General features: G+C 36.1%; 1 protein-coding gene across 1 annotated transcript; it reads right to left on the reverse strand.

The window, feature by feature from the left end:
* Nucleotides 1–2,228: 2,228 nt before the first annotated feature.
* Nucleotides 2,229–14,303, reverse strand: LOC111466529 (pullulanase 1, chloroplastic). The gene is given in 28 exon segments (XM_023111217.1): nucleotides 2,229–2,342; nucleotides 2,456–2,555; nucleotides 2,625–2,709; nucleotides 2,777–2,801; nucleotides 3,368–3,506; nucleotides 3,731–3,808; nucleotides 4,141–4,250; nucleotides 4,893–4,943; nucleotides 5,484–5,540; nucleotides 6,526–6,597; nucleotides 7,748–7,838; nucleotides 8,242–8,334; nucleotides 8,438–8,508; nucleotides 8,757–8,807; nucleotides 8,913–9,053; nucleotides 9,211–9,306; nucleotides 9,414–9,507; nucleotides 9,597–9,687; nucleotides 10,333–10,453; nucleotides 10,798–10,858; nucleotides 11,954–12,103; nucleotides 12,223–12,422; nucleotides 12,543–12,679; nucleotides 13,043–13,151; nucleotides 13,245–13,297; nucleotides 13,367–13,508; nucleotides 13,982–14,112; nucleotides 14,180–14,303. Coding segments are annotated over 28 exon segments (2,772 nt in total). The 5' UTR covers nucleotides 14,289–14,303.
* Nucleotides 14,304–14,567: the final 264 nt, after the last annotated feature.

Consider the following 14,567-nt stretch of genomic DNA (forward strand, 5'->3'; position numbering starts at 1 on the left):
AAAAAAAAAATAGGAAAGGTTTGAAGCGAAGCGTGGGAATATTAATTAGAGCTAGCTTGGAAGCAAGTAATGAACAACTATGTGTGCAAGTGACTATAACCAACTTTCTCCCCTTTTTTTTAATGCTACATGAAAGAATTTGAGGGGAGAATCCATCTCAATCTCTCTCTAAAAGTCTGCTTTTTTTTTTTAATCATTTTTTAAATCTATAGTATTAATAAATTTGAATTTAATCATATATCAATCGTTTGAAAATAGCATCGGTTTGATAGGTTCTTAAACAATTAAACATATTTAATAAATATCATGATTTTCAATTTTGTGTTTAATGGGTTTCAAATATGTTCATCATTTTAACGGTAATGAGACATTAAGTTGCACAATTTCGAGAGTTATCATAGAGGACATAAGGCAAGTGATGAGAGAGGAATTTCCCATGATGAGAGGGACGGCCTCAATCCAATGACACTAGAGTGGTATTTCACCCCTAACCACAACTCATCCTCCACTTAGTTTCACCCAAGTTTCATCCTGGTCATGCATAGATCACATATGCAGTGACAATTGCCCCATGAAGACTTGCTTTCGCTACAGCTCCAATGGGTTCTCTTAACCAAGCCATTGCCTATGAGTCATCGACTCATTCTTCAATAGGCACACAGTCAAGAGTCTCAGTCAAGAGTCTTAGTCTCTTCCCAAATTTTATGTTTAATAACTATTTCACATCTATGAAATTTCTTATTTTGTTATCTTCCTTTTATTGAAGTTCTCAAAATCCAAACCAAATTTTAAAAACTAAACACTATATTCTAAATTTAGCTAAGAACTCAAATGTTTCTGGCAAATCATGAGCAAAGTTTAAAAATTTAATATATTCTAAATTTAGCTAAGAACTCAAATGTTTCTGGCAAATCATGAGCAAAGTTTAAAAATTTAATAGACATGGAATTGAAAGTACATACCTATTATAGACCTTTTAATGCAAGCTTTTATTGGTTCAACAACATTTAAGAGTAAAAAGATCTGAACTTTTTGACGACCTTTTAATGCAAGCTTTTATTGGTTCAACAACATTTAAGAGTAAAAAGATCTGAACTTTTTGACCTCTTAAGAGTGTGCCTACCAAAATACAGCTAGGTTAAGGTGTCCTTAAACTATTTGGTACAAGGAAACTAAACTCAACTTGTCAATGGTAAGGATGGTTGTTTTCTCAATCTCTGTAGTAATGAATCTCCAACCTCTCTTACTCAAGGCATCCAAACATTTCGTTTTACAGAACATCTTTGATTTTTCTTCCTCTGCCATGAAAAGAAATTGAGTGCACGTTCCCTCTCTATGGCTTTTTCTTTAACTTTAACCCCAAGGAAGATGGAAGAATAATGGTCATACACTTATCAATACCAAGACTCAACATATTATCTCAGAAGAGGAATTTTCTCCTTAGAAAAGCACTAAGAAAGTGAGTATGTATATTACCCAAATAAAAGAAAGAGATCATAAAGCCCTTCAACAAAAGCCTCCACTTTCAGTTCCACTGTCCATCCACATATAAGTAGGGCCCATTTGAAAAATAAAATTGAATGTTCAGTCCCTATCATTGACATTATTGGAGTAATAATAAAAGAGAAGGGTATGAAGGATTGATTATTCATGCCCATTTTCCCCCTTGGGGAGGTGGGTGTGAGTAGAAGGGTGGCAAAAGGAAATGGCAGTCACAACATCACCTGATGGAGAAAGCTAGATTAAGTCCAAGATATTTTGTATTGGGAGTATTGACCAACGAATGATAGTCCTTCTCAACTTGGATTTTTCATTGGAGAAGAGAAATCAAAAGCACTACCTCATATTATAGATATACTAAACAGCAAATTGCATAGGACTATGGAGAGAAAAGAATCAAATTAATAAATTTTATGATGTGACATAACATTAGAGTAAGAGGACTTGTATTCCAACTCTTATTGTGATCGTCTTTTTATAGTATTGGCAGGACACTTATTGAGTTTCTTGTGACATATATTAAAAAAGTATCTATGAACTTAAGACTTTTTGATTTAACATGTAGTGCTATGATGAATATGAGGAATACACCAAAAATGGTGTAATTCTAGACTTTTTGATTTAACATGTAGTGCTATGATGAATATGAGGAATACACCAAAAATGGTGTAATTCTCACATTTTGAAATGGAATAAGAATCAAGGGAGTACCATTCCGGAGGATGAGGCTACTCATGCTACCGTAGCTCCACAAATACTGATGTGGTTCTTGAGGGCACCATGAAGCATCCTGTGGATGGCTCGTAAGCTGAATTTTTAACCATTGGATCGGTTGACATCAACTGCCATATTTAAAACGTTGACATAGCACAAATAATAAAGATAAGAGCTATAGTTAGCAAAAGTTCTCTTTTGGAGCGAAGCAGTGTTGGATCTCAGGAGAGTATCTATTTACCTGAATGGGATGTAATTGGAGAGTTCTTGCGCGCAATACAGGACAAGGAAATGAAATCTCAGATGGGCGTGCATTAACCACAACAACAATGTAGGAGTAACTGCAGATTACATGAGATAACAATATTATTGAGTAAAATCATGGATTTAGAGAAAGCTATTCTACTCACATGGGATCCAGCTGAGTTAACCCAGGAATGCCTTCCTGCCCATCTTCAATGCTCATCACTATGACTCCAGGTATAAGCGACGTGCCTGTATTGTGGAAACTCCTGCCCATCTTCAATGCTCATCACTATGACTCCAGGTATAAGCGACGTGCCTGTATTGTGGAAACGGACCCGTTTCTACACAAGAAAAGGCAAAGGCACTTCACATCACAAGCACCAGAAAAGTACATTCCTTTCCAATCCAAACCAGACGTGTGTGTAGCAATTCTAGGGAAACCGAGCTAATGATGTCATAATTCCTTTCCAATCCAAACCAGACGTGTGTGNAGCAATTCTAGGGAAACCGAGCTAATGATGTCATACATCTAAGCCTTTAAACAAGCAGGCTAACTGATATCTGTTTGAATAGCTGGTGCTACGTTATGTCCAGTTTAACTGGTTCAACCATAACATTTCAATTTTGCATGTCGAAAAGTAGAGATTGAAATAAAGCAGTGTAAATTGTGGACCACCATAACATTTCAATTTTGCATGTCGAAAAGTAGAGATTGAAATAAAGCAGTGTAAATTGTGGACCAGCCTGAAACAAAGTAATGATGCTTTGAGCCCTGTATTATGTTGCTCTTGTACAAGAAAAAGACTGTTTTATTGAATATGGATCTCAAGTCCCCAAGATTAACCAGCTGAATTAAAAATTTACATTATATTTCATCTGACAATTATTCTTAAACATGCATTCTTACCTGGATAGCATTAGCTGTCTTCAAACGAAAAAGTGGTGAAGAGTATCTGATTTGTAACAGATTTGTAAAATTTTCCACAGCAGCAAGAATGTGACTTTTACTAGGTTTGAAGGAGGGATCGGCCAGTCTTGGTTTGATTCTGAACAGCAGCAAGAATGTGACTTTTACTAGGTTTGAAGGAGGGATCGGCCAGTCTTGGTTTGATTCTGAAAATGGATGACATTATTAACAAAGCTTTCCAGTAAACCTCCCACAAATTTTTTAAGACTAGGAATAAGTTCCATCTATTCCAGATTCCAGAAGGGGAAGGAAGACTTGCAGAAGGAACGCTACTCAAAATCTAGCAAATTTCGTAAAACTTACAGAGGCCAATTGTATTCATTCTTCTCTTTTGGAGGAAGGCCAACGCCCCAATTATTTGTCATGTAAGTGAAGTCGAGTCTGATTTTGAGAAAAGTAAAAATCAATTCAAGGTAAACAAAGACAAACCATAACTGGCAGTATACCATATTAAGTTAGAGAAAATGGGATTTGATACCCAATGTGTAATATACCATATGTTCCAAATTATGTACTGCATAAAATTTGCAGAAAACTAGAACAATTTTTTTTTTAAAAGACTGTAGTCGGTGCCCTCAACATCTAAATACTTACGAATGTTATAAATAATTGAATGCAAAAAGAAAAGAAAAAAAAAGAACAGGACCTGTTGAACCAATCACCGGAGTTATATGAATCACGATCCATTGATTTAGAAAAAAAAAGAACAGGACCTGTTGAACCAATCACCGGAGTTATATGAATCACGATCCATTGATTTTGAGCGTAGTAATTCATCACCACAGTGGAAAAATGGTATTCCCTTAAAGAGGAAGAGAGTTATTAGTGACAAGAATTACAAAACTACGAATCATGATTAACTAATTCAGTCAGTTACTCAATAGTGTATAATTATGCCAATGCACATAAAATTTATCAAACGATAAAAAGCACGGTTTTCATTGTTCAGATCTAGATGTCACAGTCCACACAGTTATAAAGAACTCCAAGAACATATCTGGCATCCACGTCCCGAATCACCAGTGACTTGGTGTATGAGTTCCTTGGTTCTGATCTAGGTACCTTCCCGTTCCACGTCCCGAATCACCAGTGACTTGGTGTATGAGTTCCTTGGTTCTGATCTAGGTACCTTCCCGTTTCAATTTCCTTATCTAGTTTAATCTTTTGGTTCTATACAGAACAAGACCACGTTTAGTGTCATCTGCAAACTCATGTCGGTAAGGGCAGGACATTGACTAGGGATATTAAATGTTCAGAATAATAGGATTCCTGCAGCTATAGCCCATATCTGAATAACCTCAGCTTCCGGAATTGTTGGTAATTTATTGAGGCACATGAACAGCTATAGCCCATATCTGAATAACCTCAGCTTCCGGAATTGTTGGTAATTTATTGAGGCACATGAACATGGTTTTGTGTGAAATAAGTTTCTTCTGATTTGCACATGTAATGCCTTGAATTTTCATGNATACGCCACTGAAGATCCATCGTAAGTCCGTAATTCTGATCCTTTCACCTGGAAAAAGATATGATATTTCTAAAATTCTTCATGAAAAAATGAAATGCAAATCTTGTTGGAAAAGACTCATGATACACAGGTGCATAAAAATGAACCAGATCCATTTGTATTCGTTAAGACAAGTATGCTAAAATATTTTACATCATGTAAAATCAGAATGCAGGAATAACGATTGATTTAACAACATACCTTTTCATGGAAATGACCCCCAGCCCCCACAAGGAAGTATACATCTATATTATTTAAAAACTATATTTTTTGTGTAAAAGGAAAATAACTTGTTTTAATTGAAAAAGGATAGTAGAGAAACGGTATATTATCATAGATGTGGAAAATCAATAACTATGTCCTTTCACAACTTTTTACCGTAAAGTTTTTCCTTCTAAACGAGGAAAACACAGGCAAATGAACTAGATAAAGTCAGTGAAATCAATCGTATCTTTGCATGCATACACACACACAAACATCTTAGAAAACAAATACCAAATCCATCTTAAAATGTTCCTAATGAGAAATTGCTTGCTTCAAGGAAAATACCTCCTTTCCTTCAAAATTGGTTAGAACGTAGTCCCTCAAATTGGCAGCCATGGCAACCTAAAATTTATTGTAAGTAGTTAAAATACATTGGATTGGAACCCGAGGGAAGTAATAATATACTGGAGTAGCTATATTGCTAAACATAAATCTGACTATCTTGATGATAGATTGATGGCTTTGTACAATGCAAATGTTGAAATAATCAATATTCTCAATTCAGAAACAGATTTCTCTTTTCAAATTGTTCCTAGCATTTTTCCAATTCTTTCTTTACATTAATGACTTGTAAAATGCAGTCTTTCTAGAATAAGCCAGAGTTCTTTTATGTTCTCTCAGCACAAAAAATGAGAGTTTTACCAAACTTTTGTTGAGTTAGGATGTCCTAAAATAAGTAGATTTTCTGGGTCTGCAATGTCAAATCATGTCATCCACCCTCTCTTCCTTCTCCCTCCATTCTTCTTTTTTGTTGAGTCTACTTGTCCTCACAAAAAAACTCTCCCACCTCGTTCAAAGGTCCACTTCTTCTCACTCTCCCGTTCATCCCTTCAAGTTTACAATTTCTCCTCCCTCTTCCAACTATTTGTTAATGGCAAGGTTCATGAGCCTATTATCCCTACCCATCTCAATTCCAACCAACGTTTTTCATGTTTCAACTCAAGTAAGTTAGTGCTTGATAGTTGATTCTCACTTCCTTATATATTGTAAGGTGAATTACTATTCTTTTATCTATATGTAAATTCAACCGGTATTGGCTACATAAACATAGTTCATCTCCAATTAATCAAGATAGTACATGCCTCATGTTCAAGTTATTATGGTCACCTACCTAGAATCTCATATCCTATGAGTTCTCTTGGCAACCAAATGGTTGTCCCGTGAGAATAGTCAACATGCGCGCAAATAGGCTTGGACATTCACTATATTAAAAAAATTATAATAATTGCAATTATAAAAAATTTCCTACAACACATGGGCTACTAACAGAACATATGAAGACTGATTCTAAGAGTGGGCCACTTCAACTCACACAGAGGTGACTAACCTGAATATGATCCTTTGACATAGCAAGCGTGAATTCCGCATCTTTGTCTGTACCATGATCATGATCATTAGGCTGCAAAATAAGAAAAACTGAATACATTGGACACAAGGAAGAAAACACTGTAATTAAATGAAGTACAAATGTTAGAGATACAGCCAGAGAAAAATAAAAAATGCGTTTAATTCAACATACAAATTATTTAACAAACAAATTTATAAACAAAAAAATATAGAAAAAACTTACACTCAAATAAGGAAAGCATTACGTGACTTAATATTTCATCAACAAACTTCTCTTTCTTAATTAAACATAGTATAAGAGAAAGAAGTCTTTTGTTTGAACCCCTGAAAAATCACTTCCTTCCCAAATCAAAAACATAGTATAAGAGAAAGAAGTCTTTTGTTTGAACCCCTGAAAAATCACTTCCTTCCCAAATCAACCACTTGTTGGAGCCTTCCGCAAATTGTCAAGCCCATAAGTGAGGGAAAGTGTTATAGTGTTGATATAGTTAAATCTACCATGATCCACCAGCTTAAGTTTTTGGTTTGATTAGGGATTTAACATGGTGTCAAAGCCAGAGTCCTAAGAATATTGAGTTATCTTGGAATTGATAAAAGTTGCCAGCAATGTGCTTTCGGATTGGTTTTCAGCGTTGTGTTTGCTTATGGGGAGTGTTTGAAACTTCTATTTTTCTAGGGTGTGGTTGGTGTTTAGAAGTTGCTGGCCGCTGGTTGGGGAGTGTTTGAAACTTCTATTTTTCTAGGGTGTGGTTGGTGTTTAGAAGTTGCTGGCCGCTGGTTATCCAATTTCTTCTCTTTCAAGTATAAAGATTGGATGAACGGAGACAATGAAAGCTTGAACATTAACCAATCTCTTCTCTCTAAAGAATAAGGCTAGCCAAAAGAGTTAGGGAGGTGGGAAGTTCTAGATACTATCTGCTCTCGTAGTTCATCCTAAATTCAATGGAAGAAAAACCTACAATTCAATAAAAATTCTTAATAGACACTTCACTTTTTCTTAAATAATGATCTAGACAGGAAATTTTTCGTTCCAAGTAAATCCCACTTTCTAGACCAGAGTCAAAACCATGTCTTACAACTAAAACCTGCTAAATCATTAGTAATCGGAGCAATTTTCCTCCATTGTGATATTTGATTGAACACGATGACAAACTGTCAAGATCAGATTATAGGATGCCAGGATCAAAGAAATTCCAAAATACCTCGAGCAATAGACCAGTCACAAATCCTTGCTGAAGAGGATGACCAAATGGAGATCCACCAAGCATTGCATCTCGAACTCGATCATTAAAACTGAAAAAACAAGATAAATTTAAAATTTCCCAATATTACTTTACATTTTTTTGCATAAAAGAAACACGTGCCAAGCTAATAGGGAAATCACGTTTCCTAACTAGCGAACAGTCGTATTTATAAATTGAGACCAAATAACACAGACATCAAAATGAGGTGTTTATATTCATACAATCAACCAAGAAAATTAACAGAGGCGCAAGATCCATAAGGTAGAAATATCTCCATCTTTAAGATCTCTAAGAACATAAAATGGGAAAAATAAAGCGATTTTGCACTTTTCAATAAAATTGCCAAGAGCAGCCACTAGTTAGTCCATCTCGAGGATTGCTTAGCAGATTTGCAATTGAAACATTTATTGCCTGATATCATAAAACTTGCAGAAGAAAAAAAAAGTATATACCTCCCAATTCCAGTTCCAAAAAGATTGAACTGTGATGCATTTACTCCACGACCGTTTTTTGCAACTTCGCCGAAGTCCCATCCTTCACCATATCTAAATTGAAATGTGTGAGAATGCAAAAGAATCTTCAAATCACACATTGGAATTAACTTATGCTACAAACACATCAACAGTGAGGAAATTTGCCCAAACTTACAGGTAGATACTTGAACCATCAACTCCATTCTTTTCCAGTGTTAATATTTGCAGTGCGTTTTTTGCTTTCAACTTCAAGTAACCATAAATTACATGCAGTTTCCAGTGTTAATATTTGCAGTGCGTTTTTTGCTTTCAACTTCAAGTAACCATAAATTACATGCAGACCAGAACTTTAGTCTTAGTTTCAAAGTTCATGTACAGTGGGCTCAATAGCCATTGCAACATTAGAATCAGATAATAAATATTGAGTCTTGCAATTGAATTATGAAGCTCTATAAGTACTATGCATGAATTTAAGTGAAAATAAAGTCACATACCATAGTACTTGTCATCAAATGCCCCATAAGATCAAACCGAAATCCATCAACCTGGGAAACATCAAGAAATTGTGTTCGACAGATATAAAGGTCAAGTTCTGTCTGCATGCAACAGCATAAAGGAGCTGAAGATTCAATCTTTTTGTAAGTAAATACCTTATAATCAACTACCCAATGTAAGATATCATCCACAATCATGCGTTCAACCATAAAATGCTCACTGGCAGTGTTATTTACACAGGTACTGTTCTCAATGAAACCATCAATGTTCCTTCTCAAATAGTAACCCGGTACAATCTACCAGAGAGGAAAACAATATCATAAAGAAAAACAGAAACCCTCATCGAGAAAATGTTAACATGAAGGGGTAAGACATGAACAACAAAATCTTTAGTGGTGGGTTGAGCAATATTGAAAGCACAAGAATGCATCAAAAACAATTAGAGGTTGAGACCTTATCAAGAACAGAACTTGGATCAAGAGGTCCACATCCATGTAGATGATTATAGACAACATCCAACACAACACGAAGGCCAATTTGGTTAAGTGCCTGTAATAAATATTGAATACTTTAAAATGATAGATTGCACAACTTGCAATTGATAACTGAATATATATTGATTTAGACTTGTTAGAAACATAAACAAGTTTGTCAACCTGAACCATCTTTCTGAACTCAATTAAACGACAAGGACCATTAGGATCACTAGCATAGCTTCCTTTAGGTACTCCCCACAGAATAGGATTATACCTAAAAAGACACACAAACATACACAAATGAGTCTATAAAACTCAAAGAACCTAACAGCTTTAAAGAAGACTCCAAAATCAAGAGCTTACCCCCAGTTATACCCATCGCTGTTTTGGATATCTGCAATTAATGATTGTTGTTCAGCTGAATCTGGAGGAAGTTTTTCCAGAAGTTCGATATCTGTAACATGTCTTATGTAGACAATGAGTGCTAAACACATCAAATGCTACAAGGACTACTTTAGTCATCTCAAATAGAATTAAGAAACACCAATCATTTGTGATCATATATTGATAGGACCCAAGTACACATTATTGACTCTAGAAGAAAGAACAAAAGCCAGGAGAATGCATCACATTTGGTGGAAGCAGGTTGTTATTAGTTAATGACAGGAACATAGTTTGCTAACAACAAACGATTTGAAGCGAATGAAAGAAATGCACGCCTCTAATGGCAGGAACATTGTTCACTGGTAATTGCTCCAAATCAATGTTTTACCTTTGAAAAAGTCTTAAGGGCTAATGCACTCCAATGGGAGGGTGCAACAACTGATCTCAAGAACTTTCAACAACTTTCTGTCCGTCTTCAAAAATGTCTCCTACATCTCTCAACTACAAATTCTTTTTTTGTAAGAAACTAATAAATTCTCAATGAAGAGATTTCATACTCTAAACATTGAATTATGAAGCAGTCTACCAGGTTCAGATGGGCAAACAATAAACCACGATAGCCAAAACAGTCTTTTTCAGTTTTGGATATAAATTGAAACGTCACAAAAGACAAAATTGAAACATCACAAAAGGCAAACCAAAGACATACACTTACCGAGAGACTTCCACTTTGACTTGTCGTCATCGACACCACCAAATTGGAATGTTGGAAGTAGATGAACATGACTAATACCAGCATTTGATAGCTTCTTTAAGTGAGTGATACCATCAGAATCCTTCAAGTGGCATATGCTTATTGTTAAATACTATTATATTTGATCCTACGAGATCAGCTTCTTATTCCAATATTCAGATATCCAAGGAATGTATAATGTATGTGGATAAAGATAATAGAGAGGGATCCTACGACTCTCAGCTTCCCAGCCGAACATCCAATTCATGCATGATTTGTATGGGATAAAACATGCATGGCATCTAAGGGAGGCAGGGTGGAAAACTTCTTTCTTTTTTTTTTCTTTTTTCCTTTTTTGGTTAAAGGAGTGAAGGAAACGAAAATGGTTAAGTTAAACAAATTCAACTCAACTAATAATCGATTTACACAATGGATGAAAAGTAGTACCTGCAAACTAAAACCCATGTAACCACCACGCAGATCAGGATGCACACTTTGATCACTTATACTGCAATACGAATACAGAACAAGTAAACGATTTAATTGAAAAGAGTACAGCACAATGCAGAAAAGGATAATTAAATCAAAAAAGGCAATGCACACACCACTATTAGTGCACAGTAAAATCCTAGATTCTCTACTTCCTTTTCTTGGAATTAACTTTTTTATGAATAAATTGGCAGAAAACTATGTTGGATGATGAAAGTCCCACATCGGCTAATTTAGGGAATGATCATGGGTTTATAATCAAGGAATACTATCTTCATTGGTATGAGACCTTTTGGGGAAGCCCAAAGCAAACCCATGAGAGTTTATGCTCAAAGTGGACAATATCATACCATTGTGGAGAGTCGTGTTCGTTTAACATGGTATCAGAGTCATGCCCTAAACTTAGTCGTGCCAATAAATTGGTAAATTCTCAAATGTTGAACAAAGGACTCCAAAAGAAAAAGGAGCAAAGTCTCTTCGAAGGCATAGTAAAAAATGACAAACTCTAAAAGAAAAAGGAGTCGAGCCTAAATTAAGGGGAGGCGTACTCTGTACGAGGGGAGGTGTTGGATGATGAAAGTCCCACCTCGGCTAATTTAAGGAATGATCATGGGTTTATAATCAAGGAATACTATCTCCATTGGTATGAGGCCTTTTGGGAAATCCCAAAGCAAAGCCATGAGAGCTTATGTTCAAAGTGGGCAATATCATACCATTGTGGAGAGTCGTGTTCGTTTAACAAACTATTGTTACAAATGCCACATCTAACAAAAGAATCACATCAGCTTCTTTGATCTTTTGACTTTTTTATTCTTTTTCTACCCCTTTTTAAGACGGAGTAAAATCAGACGGTTTACCTTGTCAGTTTTTAGCTTCATTAAAGTAGTAAAGAAAAACAAGATGAAAGTAGAAGGTCATTTCTCTCCTACATTCAATAATAGGGGAAACTTTAGCATATAATTTTCAATATTTCCTAGAAGGTCATTTCTCTCCTACATTCAATAATAGGGGAAACTTTAGCATATAATTTTCAATATTTCCTACAATGTTTTAACTGAAAAGTTGGAGTTGAATCCTGAAAAAGCTCTAAACACAGTAAGAATCAAGTACTTACCTAAAATCCCTTACATGCAACTCATAAATACTGATGTCAGAAAAGGAATGCAATGGGGGTTTCTCATCAGCCAATTTATCCCATCCCTCAGGTTTTAAGTCATCAGAGCCAAGATCAACAAACAATGTCCGCCCTCCATCTGATGAAAGCCTGCTCTATCAATAAAAAGAGTGGAGTATATGTAAAGCCTGCACTTTCTTGCAAGTTGCAAGTGTCCACATACATGTCAAAAACAATGCTGCATAGTTTTTTGGGTCAGAGCTTTGTACCCTCTAGAATAAGGATCGGTACTAAAGCATTTTTCAACTTTCAAGGTGCTAGGATGGTAGACCGTTACTTCATATTCATAATAACAGCCGTCCCAACTTTTTGGTCCTTTAGTTCTCCAAACGCCATCAAGCTCCTCAAGCTGAATAACTTCAAATGGCCTCCCACCCACTGGTTCCTTGTAAATTTGGGCCTGTACAGCCTGCTTGATGCAGCAGAAACAGAGTAGAATGAATATGTTAAAGTTCAAAAGATGCGCAACATACCGTGATAATAGACTAAATCGGTATGCCATTAGCTAGAAAATAGGAGATTGGTATACCTGGGCAGTTGGAGCCCAAAGGTAAAGTGATACAGCCTCTTTCGAGTAAACTGCACCTAAAGGACCTTCGTATGAGAACAAGTCATCCAGAACACCAGGTAGCTGCAGGCAAGTAATATTGTTGCATTGACCGTAGGCTGTACACAATAAAGAAAGGCATGATATATCAATGGGAAAAAACATTGGTTACCGAATAACTACAACATCCATGTTTTTAAAGACCACGTCCTTTAATATTATTGTGGGGAGGAAGACATGCAACAATGTTACTGCACAAATAGCCATTATCACAATACATCACTTTTGCAGAAGCACCAAACATCCTTTTTTCTTTTTCTTTGTTTCTTTTATCTCTATCTTTTTCTTTTAACTCTAAAGATTTAAGGAGATTGACGAGAGAGGGTGGTAGCTTAGCCCTAAGCTTTAATGTATATGCTATTTAGTTACAATAGAATGTTATAAGATAACAAATATAGAAACAAAGCAAAGAATATCATTACAGTTGAAAGTGGCTACTGCAAGTTGACATTTGAGGAGTGGTTCAACGGCCGATCCAAGAGGGACTGTGAAAGGGCAGTAGTTTTGGATATGAGGGAACTTTTTGATCACCTAACAACACAAAGATATTTATCAGTTTATAATAACGTCTAAGAAGATTTCACCTCTACGATTTGTTTAAAAATGTTAGTGGTTCCTGAGTACATTTTCGGGAAGCGGGCCACGGTCTTTTTCCAGCTTAATCTTCACGTCGTAACCTGTTGATAAGAAAATCAATCAGCATAATTTATCTCAACACAGTTACGGTCTACCGATTACAATCATACCTTCGACTACACCATCTTTAACACGCAGTGTAGCCATTTTACTGCCAAACAGATAGCACGAACCGCTTCCAACTTCCACATTCCACGCTATCACATATCTGCTCACCCAAAAAGCTCTCGCGTACAACAAGCTATCTTCCAACTATTCACAGTTTAAGACAAAAAGAAATGTCCGTCGATCAGCACATAGCCAATCGCAACGATGTAGCATAGCAATTCAAGTAGTTCAAGACCTTGGTCCGTCGATCAGCACATAGCCAATCGCAACGATGTAGCATAGCAATTCAAGTAGTTCAAGACCTTGGAGATCAATTCATTTTCCGTAAATTACTATTCGATTTGTAATTTTCCCTCTAAACGAAGTAATTCAAGAGAACTCGTTTGTGATCCAAATTATAATAACCTCAACCAAACTAAATTTCCTTTCTCCCTTCGTTGCTATCGGAACTGAAGACGGTCCTATTAATAACCTCAACCAAACTAAATTTCCTTTCTCCCTTCGTTGCTATCGGAACTGAAGACGGTCCTATTCCCACATTACGACAGAGGCTACCACAGACCAACAGAACTAACCTCCACTACCAAATCATGACAAGTTAAAAACGAAAATAGAACCTGAGAAGCTGAAGTGGATTCCTCGACCGACATTGATGCGGAAGAGGAGCAGTAAAGTGGTCCGCAGCGAGAGTGACCATCGGGATAATGAGACAGAGAAGTTGCAGCTACGGAGAAGATGCCGCCGGCCGCAGCGAGAGTGACCATCGGGATAATGAGACAGAGAAGTTGCAGCTACGGAGAAGATGCCGCCGGCCAGAGGAGATGACGGAACCGCGGCGATACGGGGAGGAAGGTTGTGACGGAAGGAAGTTGCAGGATTTGATGGCGGTAAGAGATGGAGGGAAGAGGAAAACAGAAACGACATTTTCTTTTTCACTGAGTTTCTAACTCGCACAGTTGCAAGGTGAAATTGAGCTTTTATTGGATATTTCCCTCCTGAAACGTCACGTCGTAACTATTTTTATTTTATGGGAAATTATTTTTATTTTATTTTATTTTTTAAAATCTATAAATTAGAGATGTTCAGATCCGAAATAAATGGAAAGTCTAGTTTAAACAGAGAATTAAAACGAGCAGATTTCCTTAAATAAACAAAGTTATATATATATTAAAGTACTATTATAATTATTTTTATTAAAGAAAA

Source organism: Cucurbita maxima, unplaced genomic scaffold (genome assembly GCF_002738345.1).
Source record: "Cucurbita maxima cultivar Rimu unplaced genomic scaffold, Cmax_1.0 Cma_Scf00031, whole genome shotgun sequence".
In the NCBI taxonomy this organism is placed as follows: Eukaryota; Viridiplantae; Streptophyta; class Magnoliopsida; order Cucurbitales; family Cucurbitaceae; genus Cucurbita; species Cucurbita maxima.